General features: G+C 48.4%; 8 protein-coding genes across 8 annotated transcripts; 3 read left to right on the top strand and 5 right to left on the bottom strand.

The window, feature by feature from the left end:
* Positions 1-899: 899 nt before the first annotated feature.
* On the top strand, positions 900-2,603 carry N7532_007132 (uncharacterized protein; the record flags this gene model as incomplete). The annotated part of the gene is made up of 3 exons (XM_056619625.1): positions 900-1,004; positions 1,158-1,451; positions 1,503-2,603. 3 exons carry the CDS (start codon positions 900-902, stop codon positions 2,601-2,603), a joined length of 1,500 nt encoding a protein of 499 aa, XP_056475784.1.
* Positions 2,604-3,211: 608 nt separating this feature from the next.
* Positions 3,212-3,868, bottom strand: N7532_007131 (glutathione S-transferase family protein; the record flags this gene model as incomplete). The annotated part of the gene is made up of 1 exon (XM_056619624.1): positions 3,212-3,868. One exon carries the CDS (start codon positions 3,866-3,868, stop codon positions 3,212-3,214), a length of 657 nt encoding a protein of 218 aa, XP_056475783.1.
* A 1,000-nt stretch (positions 3,869-4,868) lies between these two features.
* On the top strand, positions 4,869-6,109 carry N7532_007130 (zinc-dependent alcohol dehydrogenase family protein; the record flags this gene model as incomplete). The annotated part of the gene is made up of 4 exons (XM_056619623.1): positions 4,869-5,024; positions 5,097-5,486; positions 5,559-6,002; positions 6,068-6,109. 4 exons carry the CDS (start codon positions 4,869-4,871, stop codon positions 6,107-6,109), a joined length of 1,032 nt encoding a protein of 343 aa, XP_056475782.1.
* Positions 6,110-8,341: 2,232 nt separating this feature from the next.
* On the bottom strand, positions 8,342-9,392 carry N7532_007129 (nitronate monooxygenase; the record flags this gene model as incomplete). The annotated part of the gene is given in 2 exon segments (XM_056619622.1): positions 8,342-9,276; positions 9,287-9,392. The coding sequence occupies 2 exon segments, from the start codon at positions 9,390-9,392 to the stop codon at positions 8,342-8,344; spliced, it is 1,041 nt and encodes a 346-aa protein (XP_056475781.1).
* Positions 9,393-10,424: 1,032 nt separating this feature from the next.
* N7532_007128 (major facilitator superfamily domain-containing protein) lies at positions 10,425-12,185 on the bottom strand (the record flags this gene model as incomplete). The annotated part of the gene is made up of 3 exons (XM_056619621.1): positions 10,425-11,535; positions 11,583-11,976; positions 12,041-12,185. 3 exons carry the CDS (start codon positions 12,183-12,185, stop codon positions 10,425-10,427), a joined length of 1,650 nt encoding a protein of 549 aa, XP_056475780.1.
* A 1,627-nt stretch (positions 12,186-13,812) lies between these two features.
* N7532_007127 (type I polyketide synthase) lies at positions 13,813-21,489 on the top strand (the record flags this gene model as incomplete). The annotated part of the gene is made up of 5 exons (XM_056619620.1): positions 13,813-14,477; positions 14,531-19,259; positions 19,312-19,596; positions 19,652-20,067; positions 20,124-21,489. The coding sequence occupies 5 exons, from the start codon at positions 13,813-13,815 to the stop codon at positions 21,487-21,489; spliced, it is 7,461 nt and encodes a 2,486-aa protein (XP_056475779.1).
* Positions 21,490-23,761: 2,272 nt separating this feature from the next.
* N7532_007126 (uncharacterized protein) lies at positions 23,762-24,886 on the bottom strand (the record flags this gene model as incomplete). Its single annotated transcript, XM_056619619.1, has 2 exons — positions 23,762-24,814; positions 24,863-24,886. The coding sequence occupies 2 exons, from the start codon at positions 24,884-24,886 to the stop codon at positions 23,762-23,764; spliced, it is 1,077 nt and encodes a 358-aa protein (XP_056475778.1).
* Positions 24,887-25,676: 790 nt separating this feature from the next.
* Positions 25,677-27,396, bottom strand: N7532_007125 (uncharacterized protein; the record flags this gene model as incomplete). Its single annotated transcript, XM_056619618.1, has 2 exons — positions 25,677-25,873; positions 25,929-27,396. The coding sequence occupies 2 exons, from the start codon at positions 27,394-27,396 to the stop codon at positions 25,677-25,679; spliced, it is 1,665 nt and encodes a 554-aa protein (XP_056475777.1).
* Positions 27,397-27,879: the final 483 nt, after the last annotated feature.

The following is a 27,879-nucleotide window of genomic DNA, read 5'->3' as shown; positions in this document are numbered from 1 at the left end:
CTACTCAAATATCGATCCGTGAGCCCTCCAACGCCTACAAAGCATGTGGTAGAGCAGACTCTTAAAGGCTTCCATGTCACGCTTCAAAGGCTAGCGATGTTGGAGAAAGAAATCCGGGATTTGCGCGCTGCCAATGAGGTTCGGAAACAAAAACGCAAGAGGTCTAATAAACGCATCGACCGTACTGAAGGCATGTCAATTCAGGAGGGAAGAGACGTAATATTCAGTTCGAACCAAGCCGTTGAATCTCTGGATCCTGTTCATCCAGAACTAGCTCCGGTCGCAAATGAGACTAATACACCACGACAACGGGCGCCACCAAGATGCAGTGGTTGTGGAGGGATAGGGCATAAGATAAATAGATGTCCGAAGCAGTGATATCAATAATTTAATGGCGTTGTGGTTATTTTATATGCAAATCAAAATTATAGGTTGAGATGGGTGGGCGGTTCGCTTGTGTGGGCGGTTCGCTTGTGGGTTACGTTAGCTGGTGATTACAACAGTAACTTCTGCTAAAAATGCAAGGCCCGGTTAACCGAATGCTCCTTTCGCATAAGGCATGGTCTACTTTCCCCAAAAGTCGTGCCAATCCGGAATTATCTTATGGCATTCGGTGAAATAACACTTTCGCAAGTTGGCAAGTGGGTCTGTTCGGTGATTGTAAGCTTCCAGGGCACGGAACAAACACCGACCCAACGGTCGGGTGACGTCAGAGATTACCCGATGACGGATAGATCCAAATTAACTGACTATCCTTGGCATAATTCGTTAGTCATCGACGGTGAGCAAAAGTACAGTAGCTTGAATCTCATTACAGTTGGGCATGTTTCATAGAATTAAAATATATAAACCCCACCCGCACCCCCTCAGCCTAAATCACTCTGCTACTTCACCTTAAGATGGCTTCGCAGTATACTCAAGTTACCCCTATCGACCTGGATATCGGTTACTACGATCTTGGAGCCTACAGCTGCAAGATCAGTACCAACAGCAAAGCGACACAGGTCTGGTTCGATCGTGGTCTCAACTGGGCTTATGCATTCAATCATGTCGAAGCAGCGGCCTGTTTCTTGCAGGCGATTGCACACGATCGGACATGCGCAATGGCCTACTGGGGGCTTGCATTCGCGATGGGACCTAATTACAACAAGAAATAGGCTGCTTTTGACAAAAAAGACCTCGAGCATAGTGTCAGGGCATCTTTCCACATCAGCAAAGAAGCCAAGGTGTACCTAAACTCAGCAGCCCCATGGGAACAGGCTATGGTGAATGCCATCCAGTTTCGCTTTCCCACGGAAGCCACTTCTACTGACGATGATTTCGCTGCGTGTAATGTCTCCTACGCTGATGCCATGAGAGATGTCTACCAAAAGTTCGGAGCAGAGAATCTGGACGTCATTACTCTCTCTGCCGACGCTCTCATGAACACACGACCCTGGGACCTTTTCGAGGTGAGAACCGGGAAGCCAACACCTTAGTCCCCTGCACTTGAAGCCAAAGAGATTCTCGGTCATGGTCTGAGTCTTCCAGGGGTGAAACACCACCCGGGCATCTGCCACATGTACATTCACTTGATGGAAATGTCAGAAACCCCGGAAGCTGCCCTTGTGCCAGCGGACCATCTTCGCAATTTGGTCCCGGATGGTGGCCATATGCACCACATGCCCTCTCATCTGGATGTCCTTATTGGAGACTATCGCCGCTCGATCGACTCCAATATGAAAGTAACCATGGCCGATGACAAGTACTACCGCCACGAGGGCGGACTGAACTTCTACAGCTTTTATCGAATTCATAACTACCACTCTCTGATCTACGCCGCTATGATGGCCGGGCAGTCCAAGGTCGCTCTTGAATCAAGCGACCGCATGGAAACTACAATTACCGAAGAACTACTTCGAATCAAGTCACCTCCGATGGTGGACTGGATGGAGTTTTTCAAATCAGTACGATTGCATGTTATGATCCGCTTTGGTCTCTGGGAAGAAATCAAGAAACTTGCAGTTCCGGAGGATAAGGATCTGTATTGTGTGACTATTGCTTTTACACATTATGCTAAAGGGGTCGCATATGCTGCCACTAACAATCTAACAGCAGCGGATAAGGAGCGTTCTCTTTATCAGGAAGCTGCCAGACGCGTGCCTCCCACCAGACTGGACTTTCCGAATCGGGTTGTGGACGAGTTGAAGGTTGCCACGGCAATGTTGGATGGTGAGATTGAGTACCGACGTGGAAACTACCAAGTCGACTTTGAAAAGCTCCGTGAAGCTGTTTATAACGATGATGACCTCTTGTACAGTGAGCCATGGGGCTGGATGCTCCCAGCCAGACACCCTTATGCAGCTCTTCTTCTTGAACAAGGACATGTGGAAGAAGCTGCCGCTATCTATGCACAAGACCTCGGTCTTGATGATAGCTTGATCCGTGCTCACCAGCATCGAAATAATGTCTGGTCGCTGAGGGGATACCATGTGTGTCTGATGCGTTTGGGGCGGGGTGTCGAAGCCAATATTATTGAAAAACAGTTGAAAACCGCGGCTGCAGTGGCTGATGTTTCTGTCATGTCATCGTGCTTCTGCAAAACCGGCCTCGTCCAGCAATGATTGAGTGGATAACAACAATTTGTATTTAGCATAAATGAATGTTCACGTGAATTCATATTCTAGACGATATTAGTTTGTTTTACTTCAGGCTTTGGCCAACAGATCGGGAAAGAGAAGGGTATTGTTATTCTTGGCGGATTCGTGAAATTCTGTTTCTGACATCTTGAGGGTTGTTAAATGGTACCATTGTATCTGTAACACGTGTTCTAACAAATTTTCGAGTCCTATCCCCAGCAAGATGATTAATCCATTGAGCTGTCCTGGGAAATAACGCCCAATATCCAAGTCACGGCTTTTAATAATGACCCTCCGTGTTGTGGCGAACGCTCACGAAGAGCTATCTAGGTGCATAAATAAGTGTCCTCATATATCCTGCCAGGTTGCTCCTGCCGTATCCTTAGAACACTGATTACATGGTGTTACCGCTACGTCGCACTTGTGGTGTATATCAGGACGTCATTTTGGCACTTAGGTTACATTAATTGCAGGAACAAATGAAAATCAAGTATGCGATAATCGGATAGGAAATTATGTTTCGTTTCTATTCTGGCTCGGTCTAGCTAGATCCATGCTTTGCGTAGATCGACAAGAATGACTATAAGCTCAGTCTAGTTTTTCTGCTCAACCTCGGCAATAGCACGATCCTGGTCCGCATAGACCTTCTTGACAGTGGGCCTGACTTCCATTCGCTTCATCCAGTCCTCCACGTGAGGAAACTTCTCATAGATATCCTCGCCACCGAACTTAGGTGCCCAACGTTGCCAGGCTACAAAGGCAAGATCGGCATAGGTGCACTTGTCGCCGACGAGCCACTCGCAGTCCTTAAGTACAGATTCGAGAACGCTGCATACGCGGTGGATCTCATTGCGGTACCGGTCAATGGCACTTTGAACCTTCTCAGGATGCAATTTGATGAACCACGATGCCTGGCCGTAATATGGGGCCTGACCAGAGACCTGGAAGAACAGCCATTGTTTGAGGTGGTATTGCTCGGGGAAGGTCGTGTAAGTAAGACGCTTCTCTGTGTCATACTTCTCGATGAGGTATTCTGTAATGGCACCAGATTCCCAGAGGGTTATGCCGGTGTTGGGGTCCTTGATGGCAGGGAGCCGGCCATTGGGGTTCATGAGGGTATAGGGCACCTTCTTGACTGCCGTGAAGTCAATGAACTCTGTAGTGTATGGAATGTTCAACTCTTCGAGGATGAGAGCGACCTTCCACGGGTTAGGCCCGTATTGATGCGAGTATATAGCGATTGGCTGCATTTAGTCTTCGTATTGAGATGGAGGGTGATTGAGAGATGAGAGTAAGTTGAGTGAGAACTACATTAGGAATGTCCACGATATATATACCCGTTGCATCACTTCGGGCTCGGTGATTACGTGGCGCGAAGTCGGCCTCGGTGTCTGGAACTTTGGCGTCCAAATTGCTGTAAAGTGCTCCATAATCGAGCTTTTGTGGGCCCAAATTGTTTTGATTGAGAGAACATCAAAAGTGTCGGGCTAAGCATGATGTTTTGCTTACTCAGTGAGGCTTTCAAACATATGTAGACTTAGTACAAACAAACATGATCCAGATTCTTATGCTTATACCCATGTAGATCAGAGACAGACATCCATTAGGTGGGAGTGTAACTAAATGCATCTCGCGCGGGCGAGAGCCAAGTTCTCACATGACTGGGAGGGAACAAACACCGAGGCCAAAGGTCGATACATTTAGGCTTTTGATCAGCCATGCGGTCATGTAGTCATGATAAAATTGGTTGTGCTATGAGTGGAACAGAGGTCGATTTGTTTGACAAGATAATACCTGTATGGTGAACCGTAGCTTACGGAAATCTGACCATCGGAGCATGGTTGGCCTCAATTTTATCAAAAGGATAGCTTCTATGGACCCAGGCGTAAACCCATCTACTCTACCTAATTTACAAGGACTACGTGTGTATACGAAAGATACGGTACTTAGAAGTCTATGCTCTCTACGGGGACAGAAAAATTCCGAAACTTTCCACACGATGAAGTTGAAGTTTTGAAATATACTTTTGTGCAAAATAAGGCAGATTTGCAAGCCGGAGTTCTCGGCGATCGAAAAGGACTCTTAAGGGCTTTTCGGCGTTTGCCTTCCGGCTGCGTCCCGGAGCCTTCAGTCATGCGTCATCTAAATCCGAAGTATAAGTTCGCTGGATACCCGGGAGAGGAAGTCAGAATCTCAGTCCAAAGCACAAAAGCTACAACACTACTATACTTCACCCAAAAAACGAACAAAATGACCACCATGAAGCAATGGACAGAGACTACCCCGGATGCGGACTTTGCCGGTCTGAAGTTCGAAGAGACCCCCGTTCCCGGCGTTGGCGACAGCGAGGTCCTCGTGCGATTCCACGCTTCGTCCCTGAATTATCGCGATCTGGCAATTGCAAAGGTGGAGCTCCCCTGGGCCCTCCATGGCTATTGATTGATCGCAAAAGCTAACCCAGTCCATCGCTTTCCGTAGGGCACCTTCCCCTTTGCCCATAGGTATCCAATCGTTCCCAACTCCGACGGCGCCGGAGAAGTGGTGCAAGTCGGTGATAAAGTAACCGAGTTCCACAAGGGCGATAAGGTCATTACTCTCTTCAACCAGGCTCACCAATCTGGCGATATCGACCCCCATGCGGCTTCCTCTGGGGTGGGTGGTGTGATCGACGGCGCCCTGCGCGAATTCGGCGTCTACCCTGAGACTGGACTGGTGAAGGCGCCGCACAACCTTGACTATGTTGCAGCCAGTACTCTCCCCTGCGCTGCTCTCACCAGTTGGAATGCGCTGTATGGGCTGAAACCTATCAAGGCTGGCCAGGTGGTGCTCGTCCAGGGTACGGGTGGTGTCAGTATTTTTGGTTTACAGGTGAGAGATCGGAAGGCAGCGTCGATTGGCGAAATTTGAAATCGTGGAGTTGACATCGCATGACATAAATAGTTCGCCAAAGCCGCCGGTGCTAAGGTAATCGCCACCACTTCGTCGACCGAGAAGGAAAAGCTCCTCAAGGATCTCGGTGCCGACCACACCGTCAACTACAGAACTTCTCCAGGGTGGGGCTCTGCTGTTCGCGACCTGACCCCTGGCAAGGAGGGCGTCGATCATATCATTGATGTCGGCGGTCAGGGTACCCTGGAGCAAAGTCTCAAGTGTATCAAGATGGACGGTGTCATCAACATCATCGGATTCCTAGGTGCAAGCGACCGTCCTCAGCCCACTCTGCTGGATGCTCTCAGCCACATTTGCACAGTTCGCGGTGTTTACGTGGGCAGCCGAGCCCTTTTGAAGGATATGGTTCGTGCAATCGAATCGACTGGACTGAAGCCCGTTGTGGATCAGAAGGTCTTCGAGCTTGCAAACGCTAAGGAAGCGTTCCAATACATGGTGAGTATATGAGCATCGTCCACTCGTTCTCTTTCGGTCAATGCTGATTTCAGTCATGTATTTAGGCCTCTCAGAAACACGTTGGCAAGGTCGTTATCAGACTGTGACGTTGCGATAAGAAACATTCTGGTGCGATAAATTGCCTAGACGCCGCAAGATTATGCAACCCTGAGCGATGTCAATATGCGATTTACCTCTTAGTCCAAGTTCAAGTCTAATAACATCGAACACGCAAAACAAACAGACGCATGCGCAACGTTCTTAGTATTTATGTTTTGCCTTTCATTCGAAGGGTTACTTACCGTATGTTTGGAATTAACGTATCCTGTAAGCGAGTCGTCCATGTAAGCGAGTCGTCCACCTTACCAATTATGTCTACCATTTAATGTATTATATCAACCACAACACGGATTCATTGAAAATAAAGCTATTCAGACCACGTTTGACAGCCATTTTACTTATGACCTGGCGTTTTACAAAGGCTGCATCGCTGTGGTCTCCTTTCATTGGCCAGGATAGGCGTCGGCGATAAGCCTCCGGCATGGTCTAACGTTTGCTTCCTCGTGATCGTCAAGCCATCTATGGCGAGCTGGCTGCTTTTTTCTATCAGGTTTATAGCTTTTCCTAGACGTATAGGGTCATTGGAAGCCATATTTTGATATACGGAGCCTGTCTCCTTACTCCCTTCACGGTATGCGGCTTTCGTGGTAAATGTCTCGATTCGAGCCGTCCGATATGCCTCGAGAAAGTCATTTTTGTCGACGCGGTCGATGCCCAGCCTTGTCTCCGACTCGAGCACCTTACTATAAGTCCGTTTTAAGGCCCCAAAACAGCTGATATCAAGAGGTTGTAAAAGATGAGATGAATGCGCCGGCATACAGATCGGTATAATGAATATCCGCGATTACCAAAAGGAGGATGGCGAGATGTTGATCGATAGATTTAGGTGGTTTGATCAAATGGTCGTTTCCTTTCAGGCAACACTACATACGCAATGAGACCCTAGCGACCACCAGACACTCGCTTTTGCGTAGTGTTCCTTATCAGATGATATATCCCGAATAGGCGGGACTAAGTTCAATTATACCGCGAGCTCCCTAGGCGACCACCATTTGACTTTCGAAATCCTCGATGCTGCATGTTTTGCGTCAGCATTTATTATGGTGGCTGAACTCCACTGACCGATAGTTTTGCTTCTGATATCACGGTTTTCCGAGAAACGTCCTTTGTATTTTAGTCTAGACGAAGCGTTTTTGCTTCCATGTACACGAGAACATGGTAGCGTTGAATTAACCATGATACTGGTCGAACAACAACAGTATTCGTCGCAGCTATGCGAAATAATTTCCAAAATAACTGTAAAAGAAAATAAATTGATTGAAAATCGGCTTATCTCGTTGTCTATATAGCCCGAAACATCCCCCTCAAATTAGGAACAGCTTTCCTCTCAACCACAACAGTAAAGATCCCTCGATATGATGCTCGACCAGGGGGCCTTCATTTGCCGGAGGACGCAGTGAGGCAAGTGTTGTAATGACATAGTAAGACGGCAAACTGGAGCAAATTTCCTAAATACGAATTTGCCAGCGACTACCAATATTTACCTTGATTTAATAGGACATATTATATTTATCGACCGCCATTACAATGACTCAATATGACTTCCACCTTCCTGAGCCCAACCCGTTATGAATCAGAGAGAAAGGCGGCCTTTTTTTCACCCAATGCGTGAAGAAATTGACCTTGCGGTTGCATGATACAAGCCTACTTTGAGAAGGTTCTGTTTGTTACGGGCCGTTCGAAAGAAACACATTCATTCGGTGCCTACTTACCAGAATCTCGAAGATAAAGAAGGAAAGAGAAAGAAAGAAAGTCCGCCAGAAAAAGAGGGAATAAGTCCCCAGCAAACGCGTTGTGCAAACGACCCAATATTATGCTTCAGGCATCCTTCCACGAGACGAGGCTATTCCCAGGGTCATCCGTCACACTGTTCTCAGGGCAATCAAATGGAAGCAGACGTTCAGCAGATTCTGTTGCTTAGATTGTTACATCTCTAGCTTTACCATGAGCGAATTTACCTCTTTGGGGTGCTGAATAGACCGCTGATCACTGGCGCGTTGGTTGGTATGTTTGAGGACCGAAACCCCCATTGAAGCTAGTAAAACAAATCAGAAGCATTTCAAAGACAACTATGCTTCCCTCGTTTCGACTCTTGTCTGATCAGGGAATCTAGACTGCGGAGAAAGAATTAGGGAAGGAAACAGCAGATCGTATACTAATTTGGTCTTCGATGGATTGAATCAATGAGAAACTGGCTACTGTCTTTATTTTCAGTCGATCTAGCCCATGTATAGATATGCTCTTTCCAAGCAACGGTGAGTATTGCTTCTCACCCCCTGAACAATGACCTCCGCCTTGTCTTGCTTCTTGACCAAGCCAACACCCGTACCAGCCCAGATACTCCCCATATCTTTTGGTCCTAACCTCTCAGCCGCCGGATTATTCATGGAGCTGAAAAGCCAGGCCCTAATCTGGTTGATATCGACACCACTTCTATGCTGCTCATATACCTTGTTCTTCAAACACCGACCATCATAAGTCTCTGGCCAAAGGTTTGGTCCCCAGATCTCATCAAAAACCCTAGATCTTGCAGTTGCCTCGCCACCATCCGACGCTTCAAAGATCGCATCTCGGTAAATGGCCGGAATGGAAGTCTCCTCCGCAGCAAGGAAACGAGTCCCCATAACGACCCCAGAAGCCCCGAGTGCCAATGCAGCAGCACACCCCCTCCCATCAATTATTCCCCCAGCTGCAATGAGAGGTAGACCATCAATTCCATGATCACTCAAAGCATCAGCGACCTCCGGAATAAGTGAGATAACACTAGCCCCGCTCTCGTGTCCATGGCCTCCCGCATCACTACCCTGCAAAACAAGAGCATCAGGCCGACAGGCCCGAGCCACATCAACAGCAGCACGCACGCTCCCCAGCTGGACCCAAGCACGAGTCTCAGGAGAGCAGCGCCGAATAGCTTCTGTCCATTCTTGCAGTTCCTTGGTATCGGCAAAGGAAAGCCAAGCCACAGCGGGTTTGTACTTTGCGAACAATTTCAGCCAAGCTTCTAGCGGCGATCCGAAGACTATTACACCAAGACCGATGGGGAGCGGTTTGGAAACATTAAGGTTGGATTCATGGAGGGACTGTTTGACGATCTCGAGCTCATTTGCGAGTGCGTGCAGATCGTCCAGGTAGCCGATTTGGCCAAGACCTCCGGCTTTTGTTACGGCAACGGCTAGCTTGCTTTTTGGCGATCCCGCTCATTGGAGCGTTGATTATGAGGGGCGGTTGAATCCATGGGAGGTATTCTTTCAACGAGGTCAGTAATGACATTGCGATGATTGTTGAGTTGGATTTAAAACCAGACCCGGGATAACCCCGCTTAAATAAGCTTCATTCACTGTGATCAAACGCCGAATCGTACAAAGGCCGAGAATGGCTTACAAAACATGAACTCACCACAGTTATGATATACTACCCCTCATGCTCATTTCATACATTACAGGTTGGTAGTCGCGGGGCTAGATACTATCCATATTGGGGAAGATTTGGTAAGGACGATGATAGAGACAACAGACCATCCATGGAAAGAATTTTCTCAAATGAGCGTGGCATTGGGTCTTCTTTAGACCCGCAAAACGGTCACAGCGATGAGCTGCCACTTCATCAGGCAGAAAAACATTGATTTGGAGGCACACGGCCAAAATGGCAATACTCTGCTCCATAGTCATAACAGTGAGAGTAAAATCCATGAAAGCCATTCTAAAACTTGTCTAACTGGCAACTCTAGATACAAAGAGGCAAGGAAGCCAATTTTGTTTCTTTTGTGAGATAGAACTCGAGATATGTCCCATTTTAATGCCACATGCAATGTCACCTGAGCCGATGACTTTGCGTTTCGATTAAACTAAACACATAAGTCACATACATCGAAGAGAGACGACCCTAGTCAGTAAATGCGATGGCACGTGACTAGTCTGGGTTTTCATCCGAGTTTCTGGCTGAAAACTATCCGCCCTATCCTGCCTCCATTTTCGAGGGCGATTAAAAGATAGAGGAATTCTGCAAGCAGACCATTGTTTTGATTCTAATGATACCAAATTCAACGTACAACAAGCGGCCTGGTACTTTTAGTTTGTGCCTTGATTTTAAAACCACGTGACCTTCGTCCGGGTTTTGGTTCGAGTTTCTATTGGCTGAGAGTATTCACGTTTCCCACCATCAATTTTCAATAATATGTAAAAATAAAAGCTGTTTTGGAATCTGGAGCATGTGAGCTTTCTATCCATACTGAAATTATTTCCATCCGGACGTTGTGGTGGTATGGTCACCTGCCATAATTTGCCCATTGGAATCGAAGGTTGACTAATGTTTTGAGTACCGCACATTCTGTCTCTTCCAAATCATCACCACAGCCAACAACTGCGCTACTGAAAACGCACCCGCCAGCTTCATCTGCATGCTGTAGGCCATTGCGTAAACCTCGTGAACACGAAATTGAATCTCCGGTGAAAAAGCCTTGATCGATTCAGTCGTTTTCAAAAGAGCACTTAGCTCCCCAGGTCGTATCGTATCCGACAATCGGCTCTTAAGATAATGATGTAGAATACTGGTCGAAGCTGCGACTCCCAGAACTCCGCCTAGCATTCGAAGTTGGACCCCAATACCCACAGCAGTTGATTGATCCTCCAAATCTACCACAAGTGAAACCGCCATGTAGAATGCGGAGACAGCCAGGCCTACTCCTAACCCAGCTAAAACAAGGTATCCGAATTGCCCTAGCAAAAGGTGTGTCGTGGAAGGGATTTCCGAGAAGAGGAAGAAGCCGGTGACCTCGCAGGCTATACCAACCAACGCAATGTAGCAGAAGGGAATCCTAAGCCGCCCTGCCAGTACAGAGCAGCCTATGATACCGAGTGGACAGCTCAGCGCAAATGATAGTAATTTGACGCCTGCACCGAGCGGAGAGCTTTCGTTGACGATTTGAAATCGCTGTGGAATTTCGATGATACAGACGGTCATGGGCAGACCGGTTGTAAAGAATCCTCTGTATGGCGGCTGGTTAGTTGATTCAATGGACCCTAGGAGAATGAATACACACAGAGCAACACCCATGAAGACTCGGTTGCGGGTCAGCCTCCACGGAAATACCGGAACAACTTTCAGATCATGTTGATAAACGAACCACTCCCACCAGACAAAGGTAATCCCCGCGACCACGGAGATAACAAGAAAACTGATTACCAGGCCTGAGGACCATAAATACTCGAAATTCCCTTCCTGGAGAGCAGCAATGAGAAACGAACATGTAGTCAACACTAGGAATGCGCCTAGAACGTCCAACTTGTGAAAAGACCTTGCGTTTACCCAAATTCGTTTTGATGTTGACTCTTCAGTTGGCACTGGAGATGAATCTGGGAATTGGTCTGGAAGGACGAATAAAATCACAAGCCAAGCAAAAGCACCTGCTGGAACACTGCCATCATGGTTAGATTAAGTAAATAAGAAGCAAAATATCCATACTTATACAAGAATATCCAGCGCCAAGCTCCACTATTGGAAATAGCACCTCCAAATAAAGGCCCCAGGACAAGGCCTAGGGATATAATTCCGCCAGTGATCGAGCTGACCGTGTCAAACCGCTCGTAAGGATAGATGCGAAGAAGAGAGAAGAGCGTCAAGGTGTAGACACCAGCACCACCAACGCCTTGGAATGCGCGACACACGATTCTACGATTTAGATGAGTTAGTTCTGGTAGGCTTAGGAGGAGGAAGAGACATTGTGCAACGCACAGCTGGTTGAGACTTCGAGCACTGGCGCAGCCACCGGAGAATGTCGTGAAAATAAACAGGGAAGTGAGGAGAGCTGGTTTAACCCCAAATATTTTGCCGCAATTTGACCAAATGATAAGAAATCCTGGAGCGATATGGTCAGCTGGAGACGCGCTACATTAAAAACAATTGGGAGTAGACAAGAGAACCTGTATATGTTAGCAGATAGGAGGTGACCACCCAACTGCTTTCACTAGAGTCTTGAAGGTCATTTGTGATGGTCACTAGTGACGTGCTCACAATGGTCGCCTCGATACCAGTAAGAAAGAGCGCCACGCCGAGGCTGATAATCATTGTGAATAATCAGGTTTGATTCTCTGATTGACCGACCTTGGGAATTCACTTACCCTGTAGTTCCAAGATACAGATGATGCCCTTGCAATGCGCCGCCCCATCCGATGGGCGAGTTGGGATCGTGTGCGGCCATGAGCTATATTGTGTTGGGAAATGTGTGGAAAACAGCCTTTTCTTTTATCACCAAATAGAAATAACTGGCTATCGGTCTCATGAAAAAGTTTTTATGGCGTACAGACTTCAGACTCGGCGGACAAGCTATATGATGGCTACATATGCAGAGCCACCTGCAGAGGAAGAGACGGTGTACCGCCATCTGCAATATGTAGCCACTGTCTGCACCCGTTTGTGAACTAGTGACATGGGTTCTGCAAGGGGCCCCACTACTTACATACTCATATCTGCATTGTAGTCGATCCATGGATCGTATCGCTAGAAAGAACTTCGTTAATGGACCGTACATTACCTGGTCTCAATGATGGCCAAAGCAGATAATTTCTCTACATCGCGGGGCTTTCCAACCCACGTATGCTCTCTTACAATTAATCTATCCATTCCTGGATATGTGTTGTGGGCAAGTATGCGCTATATAGATACGACGTAAATATAGATACCTACCTATAAGGTAAGGGGACGATGAGATATCAAAGTCATTATATGCCCGGTGTGTAGAGAATACCCTCGTAAATTGGTTGAAAGATTGGCGGTGTAAAATCCGTTGAGTACACAAACGAATTAGCAAATGGAAAGGACGCTTCATGCATTTTGAGTTTAAGGTTATTTTGTGATGTTCTCGGCCCTTCTGATCGGCAATTCTCGCTTATGTCATAGATTGGGCCACATAACTAGGTTATTGCCTTTTCAAAGCTCAGCTGAACGCCTTCATTGATGCTAGCCGGGTGAAATCGACCGAAACTCTGTCTCCCTATCAACCAATCGAGGACCAATGGCATTGAATTCCTTCTCAATCGTGTGTTCCTTATGCTTCTAAGGGACAATTTCAATAGCGCCAGTGGTGTCACCAATCACATTTTACTGTTTTCAAAAAGTGTAATTGTGGCCTTCTGATATCCTGCATGAAGGTAGCAATGGTAAATGGAGTGCGTCGGGGTCCGCCGGCTGACCAGACCTGAAAAACCAAGGGAAATAAGGCGGTCACTTTACTCGCCAGTGCTTCAAGCCCGGTGTCATTCAGTAAGCCATGGAAGGGCCACCGCTGCACTTTTATGAATGCATCGTTAATCAAAGATAGTGAATATCAGCACCCCATATATTCCATTCTGTCCAATCATATTGCAAAACTCCAAGGGATGGTACAAGTATTTCAATAATTACACAATCACGCCAAATGGAAAATTCACAGAACTGGATGGGCAGTGTAACAGTACCAAGGTTGTGTAACAAAACTGGCATAGCATATACATGCATATGATATCTCGTAGCGGTGAACGATATAGCTTAGCACTGCACGATATATGTTGTCAACAATATGAGGGATTTCATGGTACTGCAGGCAGGGGTGAGACTCCAGAAGACCAAGTTACGATAACGTCGTCTTATTTATAAGCTCCCATTGTCTACAAGTTTCCTTTCTAGTTCAATAAAATTTCCAAAAAATTGCAAGAACATGCCCCGATTAATCGAGGATTCGAACGGCTCTGATATCACCAACAACTCAATGAATGGACACCCCAATGACCATGTTCATAAAAATGGACCATCGCTGAATAGCCCACATCAGATAAATGACAATGAAGCTTCTGGCAATGGAATTAGTGTGCCGAAAGTGGCTTCCCAGCTGCCTATCGCCATCTGTGGCATGTCAGTTCGTCTCCCTGGTGGCCTGCACTCACCACAGCAATTGTGGGATTTCTTAGTTTCTAAGAAAGATGCCCGCGGCCCAGTACCAAAGTCCAGATACAATGTTGCCGCCTACTACTCTGAGACGTCGAAACCCAACAGCGTCAACACTGAGTATGGATACTTCCTTGACGAAAGCATTGATCTTGCTACTATCGACACGTCGTTCTTCACAATGGGAAAATCGGAGGTTGAACGCACGGATCCACAGCAACGGCAAATGCTGGAAGTTGCCAGAGAGTGCATGGAAGATGCTGGTGAAACCAACTGGAAAGGAAGACCAATCGGCTGCTATATGGGCAGCTTCGGTGAAGACTGGGTGGAGATGTTTGCCAAAGAAAACCAGCATACCGGTTCGTACCGTGTGACTGGTTACGGGGACTTCATGCTGCCTAACCGGGTCTCATACGAGATGGACCTAACTGGGCCAAGGTTAGTCAATCAATATTTCCCTCGGAAATTCCATTGCTAACTTGAAACAAAAGTACGGTCGTTCGTACTGGCTGCTCGGCTGCCCTTGTTGCACTACATGAAGCATGCTTGGCAGTCTCCAGAGGTGACTGTGAAGGAGCCATTGTCGGCGGTGCCAACTTAATAATGGCCCCAGGCATGACAGTCGCCATGACAGATCAAGGTGTTCTTGCACCTGACGGCTGCTGCAAGACCTTCTCTGCCGATGCCAATGGCTATGCTCGAGGAGAGGCGATTTCTGCGATTTTCATCAAACCCTTGGTGGACGCCGTTCGTGACGGCAATCCGGTTCGTGCGATTATCCGGGCAACGGCATCTAACAATGACGGAAAGGGCACTGCTGCTGGTATTCAAGTTCCCAATGACGTTTCCCAAGAAGCAATGATAAGGCGTGCCTATGAGCTAGCAGGAATTACGGATTACTCTGAAACCGCTTTCGTTGAGTGTCATGGCACAGGTACAGCAGTAGGGGATCCAATTGAAACAAGAGCAGTGGGTCGTGTTTTTGGCCCTCATGGCGGCGTCCAAATTGGCTCCATAAAGCCCAATCTCGGGCACTCTGAAGGAGCCTCAGGCCTTACATCGCTGATAAAATCGGTATTGGCCCTTGAAAATCGGATCATTCCTCCCAATATCAAGTTCAACATCCCCAACCCCGACATCCCGTGGGGCTCCTGTGGGCTTTCTGTTCCCACAGAACCTATGCCTTGGCCCGAGTCTCGGAGAGAGCGAATCAGTGTGAACTCCTTTGGTATCGGAGGTACTAATGCCCACGTTATTCTCGACTCCGCTCAAAGCTTCAGCGTATCACCCGTTCTCGAGCGGCCTACGACGTCGCCTCAACTGCTTGTTTATTCGGCCAATACCGCCAAATCTCTGGAATTGATGATTGCCAGCTATAGATCTTACATCCAGAAAAATCCAGGCAGAGTTAGTGACTTGGCGTTCACCCTTGGTAACAGAAGAGAACACTTACCTCATCGAGCATTTGCTGTGAAAGGCCAACTTGGTACACTCACAACTTCGTCTCCCTCAAAAGCAGGTGCAACACCCAGCATCGTCATGGTATTCACTGGTCAGGGTGCCCAATGGCCCCAAATGGGTGGCCATATGATCAGAAGCTCTCCCTATCCTGTGTTCAAGAAGACCATCCAATCTCTCAATTCATATCTGCAAACCCTCAAGCATGCTCCAGAATGGAACATTGAAGAAGAGCTTCTTAAGCCCGCTGAGACTAGCAGACTCACCTCAGCTGAGCTGTCTCAGCCTCTCTGCACGGCAATCCAAGTTGCTCTAGTCGATACCTTTGCCTCGGTTGGGGTTCAGCCTACAGCCGTCGTGGGCCACTCCAGCGGCGAAGTGGCTGCTGCATATGCTGCTGGGGCCATCACGGCCAATGAAGCCATCACCATTGCATTTTACCGTGGTCTGGTTACCAATATGCAAGACAAGCCTGGGGCTATGGCAGCTATCCGCATGAGCTCCAATGATGTCCAGGAATATCTACAATCTGGGGTAATTGTTGCTTGTGAGAATTCGCCCAAAAGTATAACTCTCGCTGGTGACGCGGAAGCAGTTGAGACTGTCATTGCCAGGATCAAAACAGCCAGTCCTGATATCCTAGCAAGAAAGCTGCAAGTCGACAAAGCGTACCACTCTCACCACATGGCTGAAATAGGTGCCGACTACCATGCCCTTATTGAACATGAAGTGTCTGCCAAAAGTCCGGCAAAGGCGTTCTTCAGCAGTGTGGAGAACAGGGTGCTCACCCAGGATTCGAGCTTTGGCCCCAAATACTGGCAGAAAAATTTGGAGTCCCCGGTGTATTTCAGTTCAGCCGTCTCATCCATTCTCCAGCACGAGATTGCGAAAAATATGGTTTTCCTGGAGGTTGGCCCTCACTCAGCTCTTGCGGGTCCCATACGGCAAATCCAGACTCAATTTTCCAACTCTTCCCCATATATCTCTGCACTTATCCGCGGCCAGAATGACGTTGAATCGTTCCTGACGGCTATCGGGAAACTGCATGTTGTAAATGCCCCTCTCGAACTGCATAAGGTTATTAACCAGGGCTCTACTCTGCCAGACCTCCCAAGATACCCATGGGACCACTCGAAGAAATTTTGGTACGAGTCTAGGCTGAGCAAGGAGTGGCGACACCGCGAGCACAAGTATCACGACCTTTTGGGTATCCGGGTTGCGGAGAGTCTCGAGTTTGACGTTACCTTCCGAAATGTCTTCCAATTGACCAACGCGCCCTGGATTCGTGACCATAAGATCGGCGACGATATTGTCTTCCCTTTTGCCTGCTACGCTGGGATGGTTGGTGAGGCTGTGCGACAGGTCACCGGAGTCGATGAAGCTTTCAAACTTCGCTCCATTGTCGTCAGTGCTGCCCTTGTCTTGAACGAAAATCATCCAGTTGAAATTATGACCACGCTGCGTCGCCATCGCTTGACGGACTCCCTCGACAGTGAATGGTGGGAATTCACTATCGCATCCCACAATGGAACCATTTGGACCAAACACTGTGTTGGCCAGGCTAGATCGCATAGCGAAAGCTTTGGAGATGCGGAGATAAATCTTCCCCTCTTGCGTAAGGTCAATACCCGCCGTTGCTATGAATCCATGGCTAGGTCTGGCCTCAACTTCGGCCCCTCATTCCAACGTCTCGGTGATGTCAGGTCTGACACTACTACTCAGAAGGCGACGTCTGAAGTTGCTGCAAAGGACACCGATGGCAAGGACTACCACCTGCACCCGACAGTCATTGATGCCTTATTGCAGCTGCTCAGTGTTGCCGCGTCAAAGGGATATGCTGATCCCACGACCAAAATGATGATCCCAACCAATATTGAAGAGATTTGTATCTACCGCTGTTATGGTGGTGTCCAAATCCGATCTTCCGCCTGTTACACACCAAATGGTTCCATTGTTGGTCATGGGGAGTGTGTCTCTGCTGACGGGAAGCTCGTCTTGTACAGCTCTGGAATCAGACTCTCTGTCCTGGAAGACCAGGATTCCGGCAAATCGCAAGACGCCACTGCGCGTACAGAATGGGGTCCCCATATCGATTTCCTAGATGCCAGCACTCTTATCAAACCTTTGATTGACCGCAGCGACCACGTGCCCCTCCTCACGGAGCTGTCTGATATGTGTATGGTTCACACTCAGCGTGTCATTACAGGGTTGGACACTTCAATCAGTCATATGCACAAATACCGAGCATGGATCGATCGCCACCTCCAGTCTCCTAATCTCCAAAGTCTTCAAACCCTTGACAATGCCGCTATTGAGCAGCGAGTGAAGCGCATTGTCCACGCGTTGTCCCTCACTCCGGGCTGTGATGGCGCCGTGGCCATTCAGAAAATCTTCAGCAACGTTGAAAAGATCTTCACTGGTGAAGTGGATGCGCTGGAGGTGCTCCTGTCGGATGATACATTGACCAAACTATATGTTTCTATGGAGCTGTGCGATGAGTCGCTTTTCTTCAAGCACCTGACTCACAGTAAGCCTAATCTCCGTGTCCTTGAGATTGGTGCCGGAACAGGTGGTTCTACAGCCAGCATTCTGAAGATGTTAGCATCTGGAAACAATATCCTATACTCGCAGTACACATTTACTGATATTTCATCGGGATTCTTCGTTGCTGCCAAGGAACGCTTCAGTGCGCATCCAAACATGGAATACGCTACGCTTGACATCAGCAAGGATCCCTCAGAGCAGGGGTTTGATGGTCATGAATATGATCTTGTTCTTGCAGCTAATGTCATTCATACCACCAGGTCTCTCGGTGAGAGTTTGACCAATGTCCGTAAACTTCTTGCACCCAACGGTCGGCTCCTGCTTCACGACATGACACCATCTTCCAAGTGGCCCAACTACGTCTGGGGAACTCTACCCGGTTGGTGGTACGGCGAGGCCGATGGCCGGCCGGATGAGCCTTACGTTAATACCGAACGCTGGGTGAGAGAGTTGAAGGCTGCGGGGTTCCGCACCCCTGATACTGTGGTTCTTGATTCAGCAGAGCCAAATCAGATGAACGCCATGATTGTGGCCAGGCCAGCGATCAAGGACATCCCCAAAAAACGAGTCACGCTCCTGACACTCGCTGAATCGACTTCTGTCAGCTCAATACTTCGGGCTCTGGAGAGCAGGGGATATGCCATTCATCATTGCGGATTGCAGGATGTGCCGTTGCCTGCTGGCCAGGATGTAATTGCTTTTCTTGATGATGAAGGCTCCTTTTTTGAAAATATGGATGAGACACGCTTCGAGTCTTTCAAGAATTTGGTGAAGAACTTGAAGGAATGTGGTATTCTCTGGGTGACTGGCCTTTCGCAGATCCAATGCCATGATCCTAGATTTGGCCAGATCAATGGTATTGCCAGAACCATTCGTTGCGAAATGATAGTCGATTTTGCTATCTGCGAGGTCGACCATGTGGCTTCCTCTCTAGACAGCATCATTGATGTGTTTGAGAAGTTCCAGAGTCGTCAGGAGGACCGAATGCTCGAGCCTGAGTTTGAATACGCAATTGTCAAAAATACTGTCCACGTTGGACGTCTTATTCCCTTCTCAGTGCAAGATGAGCTTCTGACATCCGCTTTGACTGACAACATTGCGCTTTGCACCAGCAAGCCTGGCCGTCTTACTGCTTTACACTGGGCTCGACAGGACACTGAATCGCTGAAGGGCGATGATGTCGAAATCGAAACTCATGCCGTTGGCTTGAACTTCAGAGTAGGTCAAATTATCACTAAAGAAAACAATTCCGAATTCTGACTCAATTTAGGATGTTTTGTGTGCCATGGCCATCGTTGAAGCTCCAAGGAATGAATTCGGCTATGAAGCTGCCGGCATTGTTCGCCGCATCGGCCCCAAGGTTAAAGATATTAAGGTCGGCGACCGCGTCATGTTAATTTCGCGCGCTGCATTCGGGACGCAGGTGGTGGTATCTGAGAATCTTTGTGAAACGATTCCTAGCGGCTTGAGCTTTGAGGACGCAGCTGCCATGCCTTGCGTGTTCGCTACCTCGATCTACTCCCTCTTCAATACTGGTAATTTGAAGAAAGGAAAAGTTTGTTTTCCTTCACTTTCTGCGCCTTTTGGTTGGTTCCTAACAACTTCTTTAGTCCGTTCTTATCCATAGTGCATGTGGTGGTGTTGGTCTTTCTGCTATTCAGCTTGCCCAGATGGTTGGCGCCGAGATATATACAACTGTCGGTAACGAGGAGAAGGTCAAGTATCTTATGGAAACTTTTGGACTTCCGAGAAACAGGATCTTCAATTCTCGTAATACCTCGTTCGCCAGGGACGTCATGCGCGAGACCAACGGCGAAGGGGTTGACTTGGCCCTGAATTCTCTGTCCGGCGAGTTGTTGCATGCGACATGGAAGTGCATTTCAGCCTTTGGCAAAATGGTCGAGATTGGCAAACGAGACTTGATAGGCTCCGGAAAGCTTGACATGAGTTTTTTCTTAGCCAATCGTAGCTACTGCTGCGTTGACTTGGATCAGATTTGTTTCACTAGACCGGCAATTGCAAAGGGGTAAGTGTCACTGATGGTACGGACATATGGCATGCTGCGGCTAATATATCACGAAGGCTGCTCAAGAATATTGTGGACCTACTTAAGGAGCGCCATATAAATCCCATTCGACCCATCAAGGTCTTCACGTCTGATGCCATCCTGGACGCTTTCCGGTATATGCAGCAGGGTGTTCATATAGGCAAAATCGTCGTGTCAATGCGCAATTCTGCTGGCAAAATAACTATAGGATTGAAGGTTCATCAGCGGAAGAAGCTCACCCGCTTTGATAGCTCTGGTGCGTATCTGCTTGTCGGTGGCCTCGGGGGCTTGGGTCGCTCTATCTCCACATGGATGGTAGAACGCGGAGCCCGTCACCTTATCTACCTTTCCCGGAGTGCTGGTTTAAATGAAAAGCACCTAGAGTTTGCGCAAGAACTTATCAGTATGGGCTGCCGCGTCGATTTTGTTCACGGTAGCGTTTCCAAGCCTGATGATGTGACCAAGGCCATTGCACAGGCTCAAGGCCAGCTCAGGGGTATCTTTCAGATGTCCATGGTGCTTCGTGATCAGAGCTTCCCCCGCATGACAATAAATGAATGGGACACCGCTGTTGATCCTAAGGTCAAAGGAACCTGGAATCTCCACAGTGCTTCCGTATCCGCGAATGCGGACCTTGACTTTTTCATTCTTTTCAGCTCCGTTTCCGGTCTCTTTGGGCAGCCCGGTCAAGCCAACTATGCCGGTGCCAACAGTTTTCTAGACGCCTTCTCCCAGTATCGCTTGAGTCTGGAGCTGCCGGCCTGCGCCATCCAGATTGGCGCCGTCGATGGGGTTGGATACCTCTCCGAGCACGAGTCGCTCATGCACAAGCTAAAGGTTTCCGGTAACTTGGGTGGGAGAGTCTCGGAGCAGGAGGTCCTTGAGACGATCGAGGCAGCCGTACAATCTTCCATAAATAAGCCACGACTCTGTGCCTCAAACAGCTTCTGTCTTGGGCTCCGCTCAGCCGCACCCCTGGGAAATGCTGGAAGCCGTACCCACTGGAATAAAGATATCCGAATGGCTGTCTTCCATAATTATGGACAGACCGGCAATACGTTGGCCTCTACTTCCAGTGAAGGCCTGCAATCTTTCCTAGCCGCGGCTAAGGATGATCCCGCTTTACTTAGTCAGCTTGACTCTGCTCACTTTCTCGCAGTCGAGATCGGAAAGAGAGTGTTTAGCTTCTTGTTGAAGCCAGAAGAAGACCTGCAGACGTCGTGCTCCCTGGTGGATCTGGGAATAGATTCCCTCGTGGCCATCGAAGTGAGACAGTGGTGGAAGACGACTTTCGGTTTCGATATAAGTGTGCTCGAAATGATGGGGATGGGCAGCCTTGATGCCCTTGGAGAGCACGCTGCTCATGGAATGCTTAAATTGTTCCACGGCGTTGAAGAGTAGGCCAGTTAAGTAGATTGTGTTTTTTTACCGTAACCGCAAAGAAATATACAGCTGTTAGCCACTACCAGTAAACCTAGTGACAGTTTTGCAGGAAGTTCGCCGCAGCGATGACGACTAAAGAGTTAATATCCATGAAACCCCCAAGGCCTATTCCAAAGGAGTTACGTATTAAGCATACCAGGAATAATAGAGTCAGCGCTGGATGAATATACCTAGGCTAGGGCTGCTAGAAAATAGGGGATTGGTAAACCCCTTCTTGCCTGATTTTTTAGGCGGAAATATTTAGCCACTTCCGTTCTCCGCAGCAAACTTAGCTTTGTTGTAGTTCAGAGGAAGATTGATTATTTTTCTTCTGGACAGAAAACTTGAGGGTTTATGTACACATGCAACCTCCAGATTGATTTCCAATCAAAGCGGCCAATTCCGTGAGGTTAGGAATTGATTCCGTTACAATACGACATATCACAACAAGCTTCAACATCAGCTGCTTCATTACCATGCATGCCCACATGTGCGGGGATCCAACGGATCTCAACGGCGGGAATCCCTGTCTTTTTTATGGCACTATGGATTAGGGTATAAAAAAAGGTTTTCCTGCTTCGCCATGTGCTGCATTTATTGTCCAGCCGCCTTCCACTCCGCATAAGTTTTAATTTTCCGTAAAGCTCCGTTTTGGTGTTTTATCGGCCACTCATTGACGATCTTGTCAATATAGGGGCAATATGCCGGCACCTGCATTGAGTATTTCATCATCAACTCGGCCGCAAATCCCTTCACACAATCTGCCACCTTCTCCCGATCCGCTTCTTTGCAGTAGTCGATATTACGAGGTTCAAGCGTCCGCTGGACCGGAACCTCAGCAGAAATTTCATACCAATAAGAAATAAAAGTTGTGAGGTCACACCCCCGAACCCTCCAGAGTCTCATTCCGGTAATGGTAGTATACTTAGGCCTTCAACAGGGCCGTGAGCCAGTGTGTATAGCCCACAGTCGGCCGTGGGCACCCATTTGGAGGCCCCCAATTTGGCCGCAAAACTATAAAAAATGCCTAGCCCGCGCGAATATATAGTTTTATGCATTTTCTCGCTGTACAAACCAAAAGTATAAGAATCAACTAAAAGGACCCAGTGTTAACTACATCTAACGTAGATCTTGGGATAACAAGATTCCAATTCTCCTCGCTGGTGGATATGATGGGACCACAGCGGAGGGAGCCGTGAACAAGAAGTATGCGAGGTTCGACACAGTAGTACCGGACATCGTTGCTCGTACGAAGCTCGGTCAGCCCCGAACCCTGTTAATTTGAAGTCACTCTGCATACCCGGGCTGAAGCAAGGCCACATTTACCATTCTACCGCGGTCGCATAGGCGTTTATCAGGGGCAATGGTTCCCGCAGACAGAGAAAAATAAGTCCAATTCTTCAAGAAATCAAATTTCAGCTATCTGGTGGGCCGACGTGGCCCTAGTGGCGGCGCCAGACAAACCTTTGTGTCTCGCGAGAGAATGGGCTGCCAGAAAACGGTATTACTCTTTGCTGTTTATTGTCAGCCCGCGCGCTTCTGTCTATATTGGCCAATTTTGATTTCCTATCACGCGCTGTTTCATCTAGAGCGATCTTCACAATCAGGGCAATCTACTATTACCCATTTACGCAACACCCTTGAATTTTGTTTTCACAACCTACCCCCGAGCTCCCCCCAGAAAAAGGCCTTTGGGACTGTGGATCGCGCGGGATCGGTGACGGCGCTCAACTATGCTCTGGACCGGCTTGCATGTACTTGGTCCTACCATTCTCAAGCCAACGATACCCAAATTCTCCCTTACGCTATACGTACATCCTTCCTCGGACAACAGTTGCCAGACTTGGCGCAAAATAGTAATGCCTATACTTTATTGACACTGACCGTAGTCAATGTTCAAGATGATTCTTAGCAGAGTCCGTGGACTAGTCATTGATTTGCTCGCGGCAGAAGGTCCTGAAAGGAGACAAACATGGTCTGATATTCGCGCTTGATTACAAGTGCGATATGCAGATGCCCGGAGAAACTGATCGACTAGGTCAATTTTGTCCCGTTATAGAATTGATAACTTGTTAGTCTAGTCTGTTGGGGTAGCGGGGCTCAGGTTGGTGACTCCAACAGACTCCGACTGCCTCACTCCGCTTCAGTGGACCGTGAATACTTTGGGACAAAGGGACGCTGGAGCCTGGCGTGATCGAGATTCGTCTCTAGACATGAAGCTGAAGACTCGTAGTAATCAATTGAGGAAACTTTAATTGCCTTCGTGCAGCTGAACCACAAGTCGCCCTTTGAAAGCCGGGTCCTTGTATACTTCTACAATTTCTGGGATCTTTTCAAATGGTATCGTCGTGAGATGCGACCTCACCCCCGCCCTTTCCACCGCTTCTATCATCCTCTCTGCTGCCTTCCTGCCGCACACGTAGCTTCCCTTGATCGAGAGCTCCCGGAAGACGATCGGAGCAGCATCGAATTGCCAGGGTTCTTGGGGTAGCCCCAATAACCCTAGGGTGCCTCCAACTCTAAGGGTGGTTAATGCCCACCGGTTGGCTTGAACGGAGGATGTGCAGACGATCGCTGCTGCGACGCCCTCGCCATGCGTAAAGTCATAGATGGCCTTGGCGGCAAAATCCGTATCTGAAGAGTCCACCACCAGATCTGGTCTGAGCTCAGCGTTATCTATATCCATTGCCAACTGTCTCCCTGCCTCCCTTAACTCGACGGCAATAGTCCGGAAACCTAGTGATTTGGCAAACTGTAGACCGAGATGTCCGAGGCCTCCTATGCCTATAATGGCGACAACTTCTCCCTGACGAAGTCCAGACGTCGCTTCCTCGAGGGACCCCCAAACCGTAGCACCAGCACACATCAGAGGGGCGGCTTGCTCAAAGGGAATGGACTCTGGAAGCTTGATCGTTGTATCCGGGTCTGCGGAGGCGTAATCTGCAAAACCCCCGTCGTGCAGAAACCCAGCAGTCTCGCGAACATCGCAAAACCGCGGGTCCAGGCCAGCACCTGTTCGGTTCCTCAATTTGCAACCCACACAAGCATTACAAGCATGCTTGAAGTTCAGCACGCCAACTCTGTCTCCTTGGCAGAGATCGCCTTTGTAATTGTCCCCGACTTGGGCAACGATACCGGCTATCTCATGAGAGGGAATAAGGCCGATTGGTGACGGTTTTGTGAATTCACCCTGTAGGGCTTGCAAGTCCGAATGGCAGAAGCCGGCTGCGTGGATACGCACAAGAACATCCGTATCTCTGACCCAAGGCAGTGGCCGCTCACCCAGGGCATAAGGCTTGTTGTACTGTGAAAACGTTCAGCTAGTATCTTGGATAGCTTTTTGTAGACTTACTTCGGCGATGTAAGCCGCTCTCATCTGTGAGGGCAGTTGATTTCCCGAAGCCATTCAGCCGCGTTTCTGTGGTTGAAAGACGAGATTTGTACGCCGTATGCCGCTCTGCCGCATGTGGGAGAGGATTCTGGCGGACGACCTGACGAGAGCAGGATATTTAGCCTTCGTGAACCTCAGCCAACTGTTTCAAAACCGGCATGACATTCGTTATTTCTCCAACCGATCTTAGACGATTTGGTATCAAAACGCAGACCCTCGGCAACGATTTCCTGTGCTCTACTCCACTCTAGCTAGTTCTACGTGTTATGAATGGGGTCAGTCGATTTATCAGGGTCTCAAATCCAGGCGAAGCAAGCTACTCCAAATCGTGGACTGTTTCCCCAATCGTCAGGAAGCACCTCCCTCACTGGCTTAGTCATCCTCGGGGTGACGGAGGATAAATATCATAACGAGTGTAGCGGTTTCAATCGCATGCTCTCCGCTCGATCCGTGAATGACAATTATAACCTCCGCCTGTCCAAGTATCCTAGACTCGTCCTCAATGGAAGAGCCACGCTGCAGGGTAACAGAGTGCAAACTTGCGGGCTTGTAGTGTGCTTTTAATTTACTTCAGAAACCGAGGTTTCTTGTCGCGTACTATCTTAGAAATATCATAGATTGTAAAGACAACGTGAAGGGAAACGCACGATCGCTTCGATTCCCGAAGTATCAAGGTCAATCAAGAAGTACGGAAGATATGCTTAGAATCAGACTAAATTTAGACACGAGATCCATTTTGCGCTCAAGGTAGATAAGTTGTTATAAAAAGGTTTGGTCAATGCGCCTTTGCCTCGTGCTTTTCGACAAAATTCCAGTATTTCTGTGCAGTGCACCGCCTCAAGGGCTTACCGAAATAGATCATCGCTATGCTGGTTAACCACACAATCTCTCCCAAGATAGCAATCAAGACAAAGGCATAACAGACGCCCAGGATGTTCATCATTGGTACAATAGCGTAGCCAAATGCGAAGCCTACTCATTCATTAGTCGATTGTACCGTAGTCGATAAATGGATGAAGACACTTACCCATCAAGTTCCGAATGAGGATTGCAGACACGAGACCTTCTCCCGCCATTTCTCTGTAGGTGTCAAGAATATAGGTATAGGCGAGACTCGATCCCATGGGGAGCGTGGCGGTCATCAGGCCAAGGCCAATAACTACCCCAGACCAGTGTATCCCGTACGATGCGCCGACACCGTAAAGGAGGCAGCCAGCCGGATGTATGACAAGCGCGATAAGGCTGATCCAGAGTCGTTGCTCGGGTTCCATGATCCCTCCATTGCGGCGCGCTAGGCGGATAGCGATAATATCAGACAGCCATCCAGAGAAGCAGCAGCCAATTGTGACGCCGGTGAAGGAGGCGAGAGAAACAAGGCCGATACTGTTGGTGCTAAAGTTGTAAGGCTCATTACCGAGAACCAATGCCAAGGAGCCACCGATACAGTTATACCAAGCAAGGATTCCGCCGACTAGAAGTCCGCTATAAAACAGTGCAGGGAACATAAAAAGAAGCTGGAATGGTACAAAGAAGACCTTAAACGGGTTGGGTTGATTTGGATGATGGAAGCCCCAGAGCTTGAGCTTCTGGATATAGGTCTTGGTGCTTCTGACCGGACTGAACTCAGAAACATGAAAAGAGGGCATATTGGATTGGTCGTATGGTGGATAAGTTTTCTTCTCGTCGATCTTCTTCGATTTATCCGTGGCTACACTTTCTTCCATCGGTTTGGGAGTGCTGATCATGGAGGTAGCTCTGAGAATCTCAGTCATAGTTGAGGCGTTGTCGCGGAAGAACATGGTCTCTTCAAAGACAAAAAAGGCCATGAGAGCGACCGCTATCCCGACAAAGGTCAGGATATACTGGATCCATTGCCAACCGAGATATTGAGCGACGTAACCCGAGGCCACAGGCGATAGAAAGGCGCTGCAGAAGAGAGCCCAGGCATACGCGCCCATGTAAAAGCCTCTGTCGTGGGTGAAAAAGACGTCTCCAATGACGATTTCGACGAGCGTTTCTTGTGGCGAAGCGGAGATACCAAGTAAGATGCGGTTGGCAAAGAATTCTCCTCCCGACTGAACGAAGGCAGTCCACAACGTCATGCCAGTTACCATGATGATAGATACCACCAGCATAAGGCGACGGCCGTACTTGAGCGCCAAACTCTGCGTGATCAGAGTGCCCCAGCCCATGAAAAGATATAGAATGCCATTGCCAGTACTCAAATCTGCAACAGAAATCCCAGTGGCTTCTTCAATAAGAATATAGGCAGGCGACAACCCAGAGATCATAGCGCCGATGAAGAAGCACCACGTCATCACGCAAATAATGACGGACCTCTTACGAGACTTGCTCCATCGTAGAGGGTCATCGGGGTCGTCGGTAGGCTGGGGAACGAGGACGATATCGTGCCATCCTTGACCGTGAGTGACGTTGAGAATTCCTTGAGTGTCAACCAACTGCACCGTTCCGGGAATAGGTGGTAGAGTCTCCATTAGACTGGTAGTCTCAAATGCTTGGTCTTGAAAATCGCCTCTGCGTCCGTGAAATAAACAGGAGTGAGGCAACAAGGTGGTCGAGGCCGAGAAGAATAATAAATTTCATGTGACGAGCTGATGGCTGTCTTGTGGTCGGATACTAACTTTGTTTCTTATATATCTTTTCGCTTATCTACACTCCCAGACAGCTGGGTAGCTCGTGCGTACTACCCCAAATTTTACCCCAGCTTTTTGTCCCTTATCTCCCAGAGTCAAGGGTTTATTGGAGCGAGTTAAGTGTTATCCGCCTTGTCACGTACAAACCATAGAGTTATTGGCTTCGTATCACTGTCGGTGCGGAGATTAATATGCTCCCCGACCTGGTTTGCTTCCCAACAAGAGTAAAAGACCAGTCACAGGAGCAGCGAACCAGATCCCCCTCATTATCTAGAGGAACGACTCATTCGGCTTTGAAACGATTCCACGCACTGTCGTTTGGCT

The sequence above is a fragment of the Penicillium argentinense genome, assembly GCF_028826775.1.
Source record: "Penicillium argentinense strain IBT 30761 chromosome Unknown utg000005l_segment0_segment0, whole genome shotgun sequence".
Classification (NCBI taxonomy): Eukaryota; Fungi; Ascomycota; class Eurotiomycetes; order Eurotiales; family Aspergillaceae; genus Penicillium; species Penicillium argentinense.
This window is presented reverse-complemented; position numbering and strand designations above follow the sequence as displayed.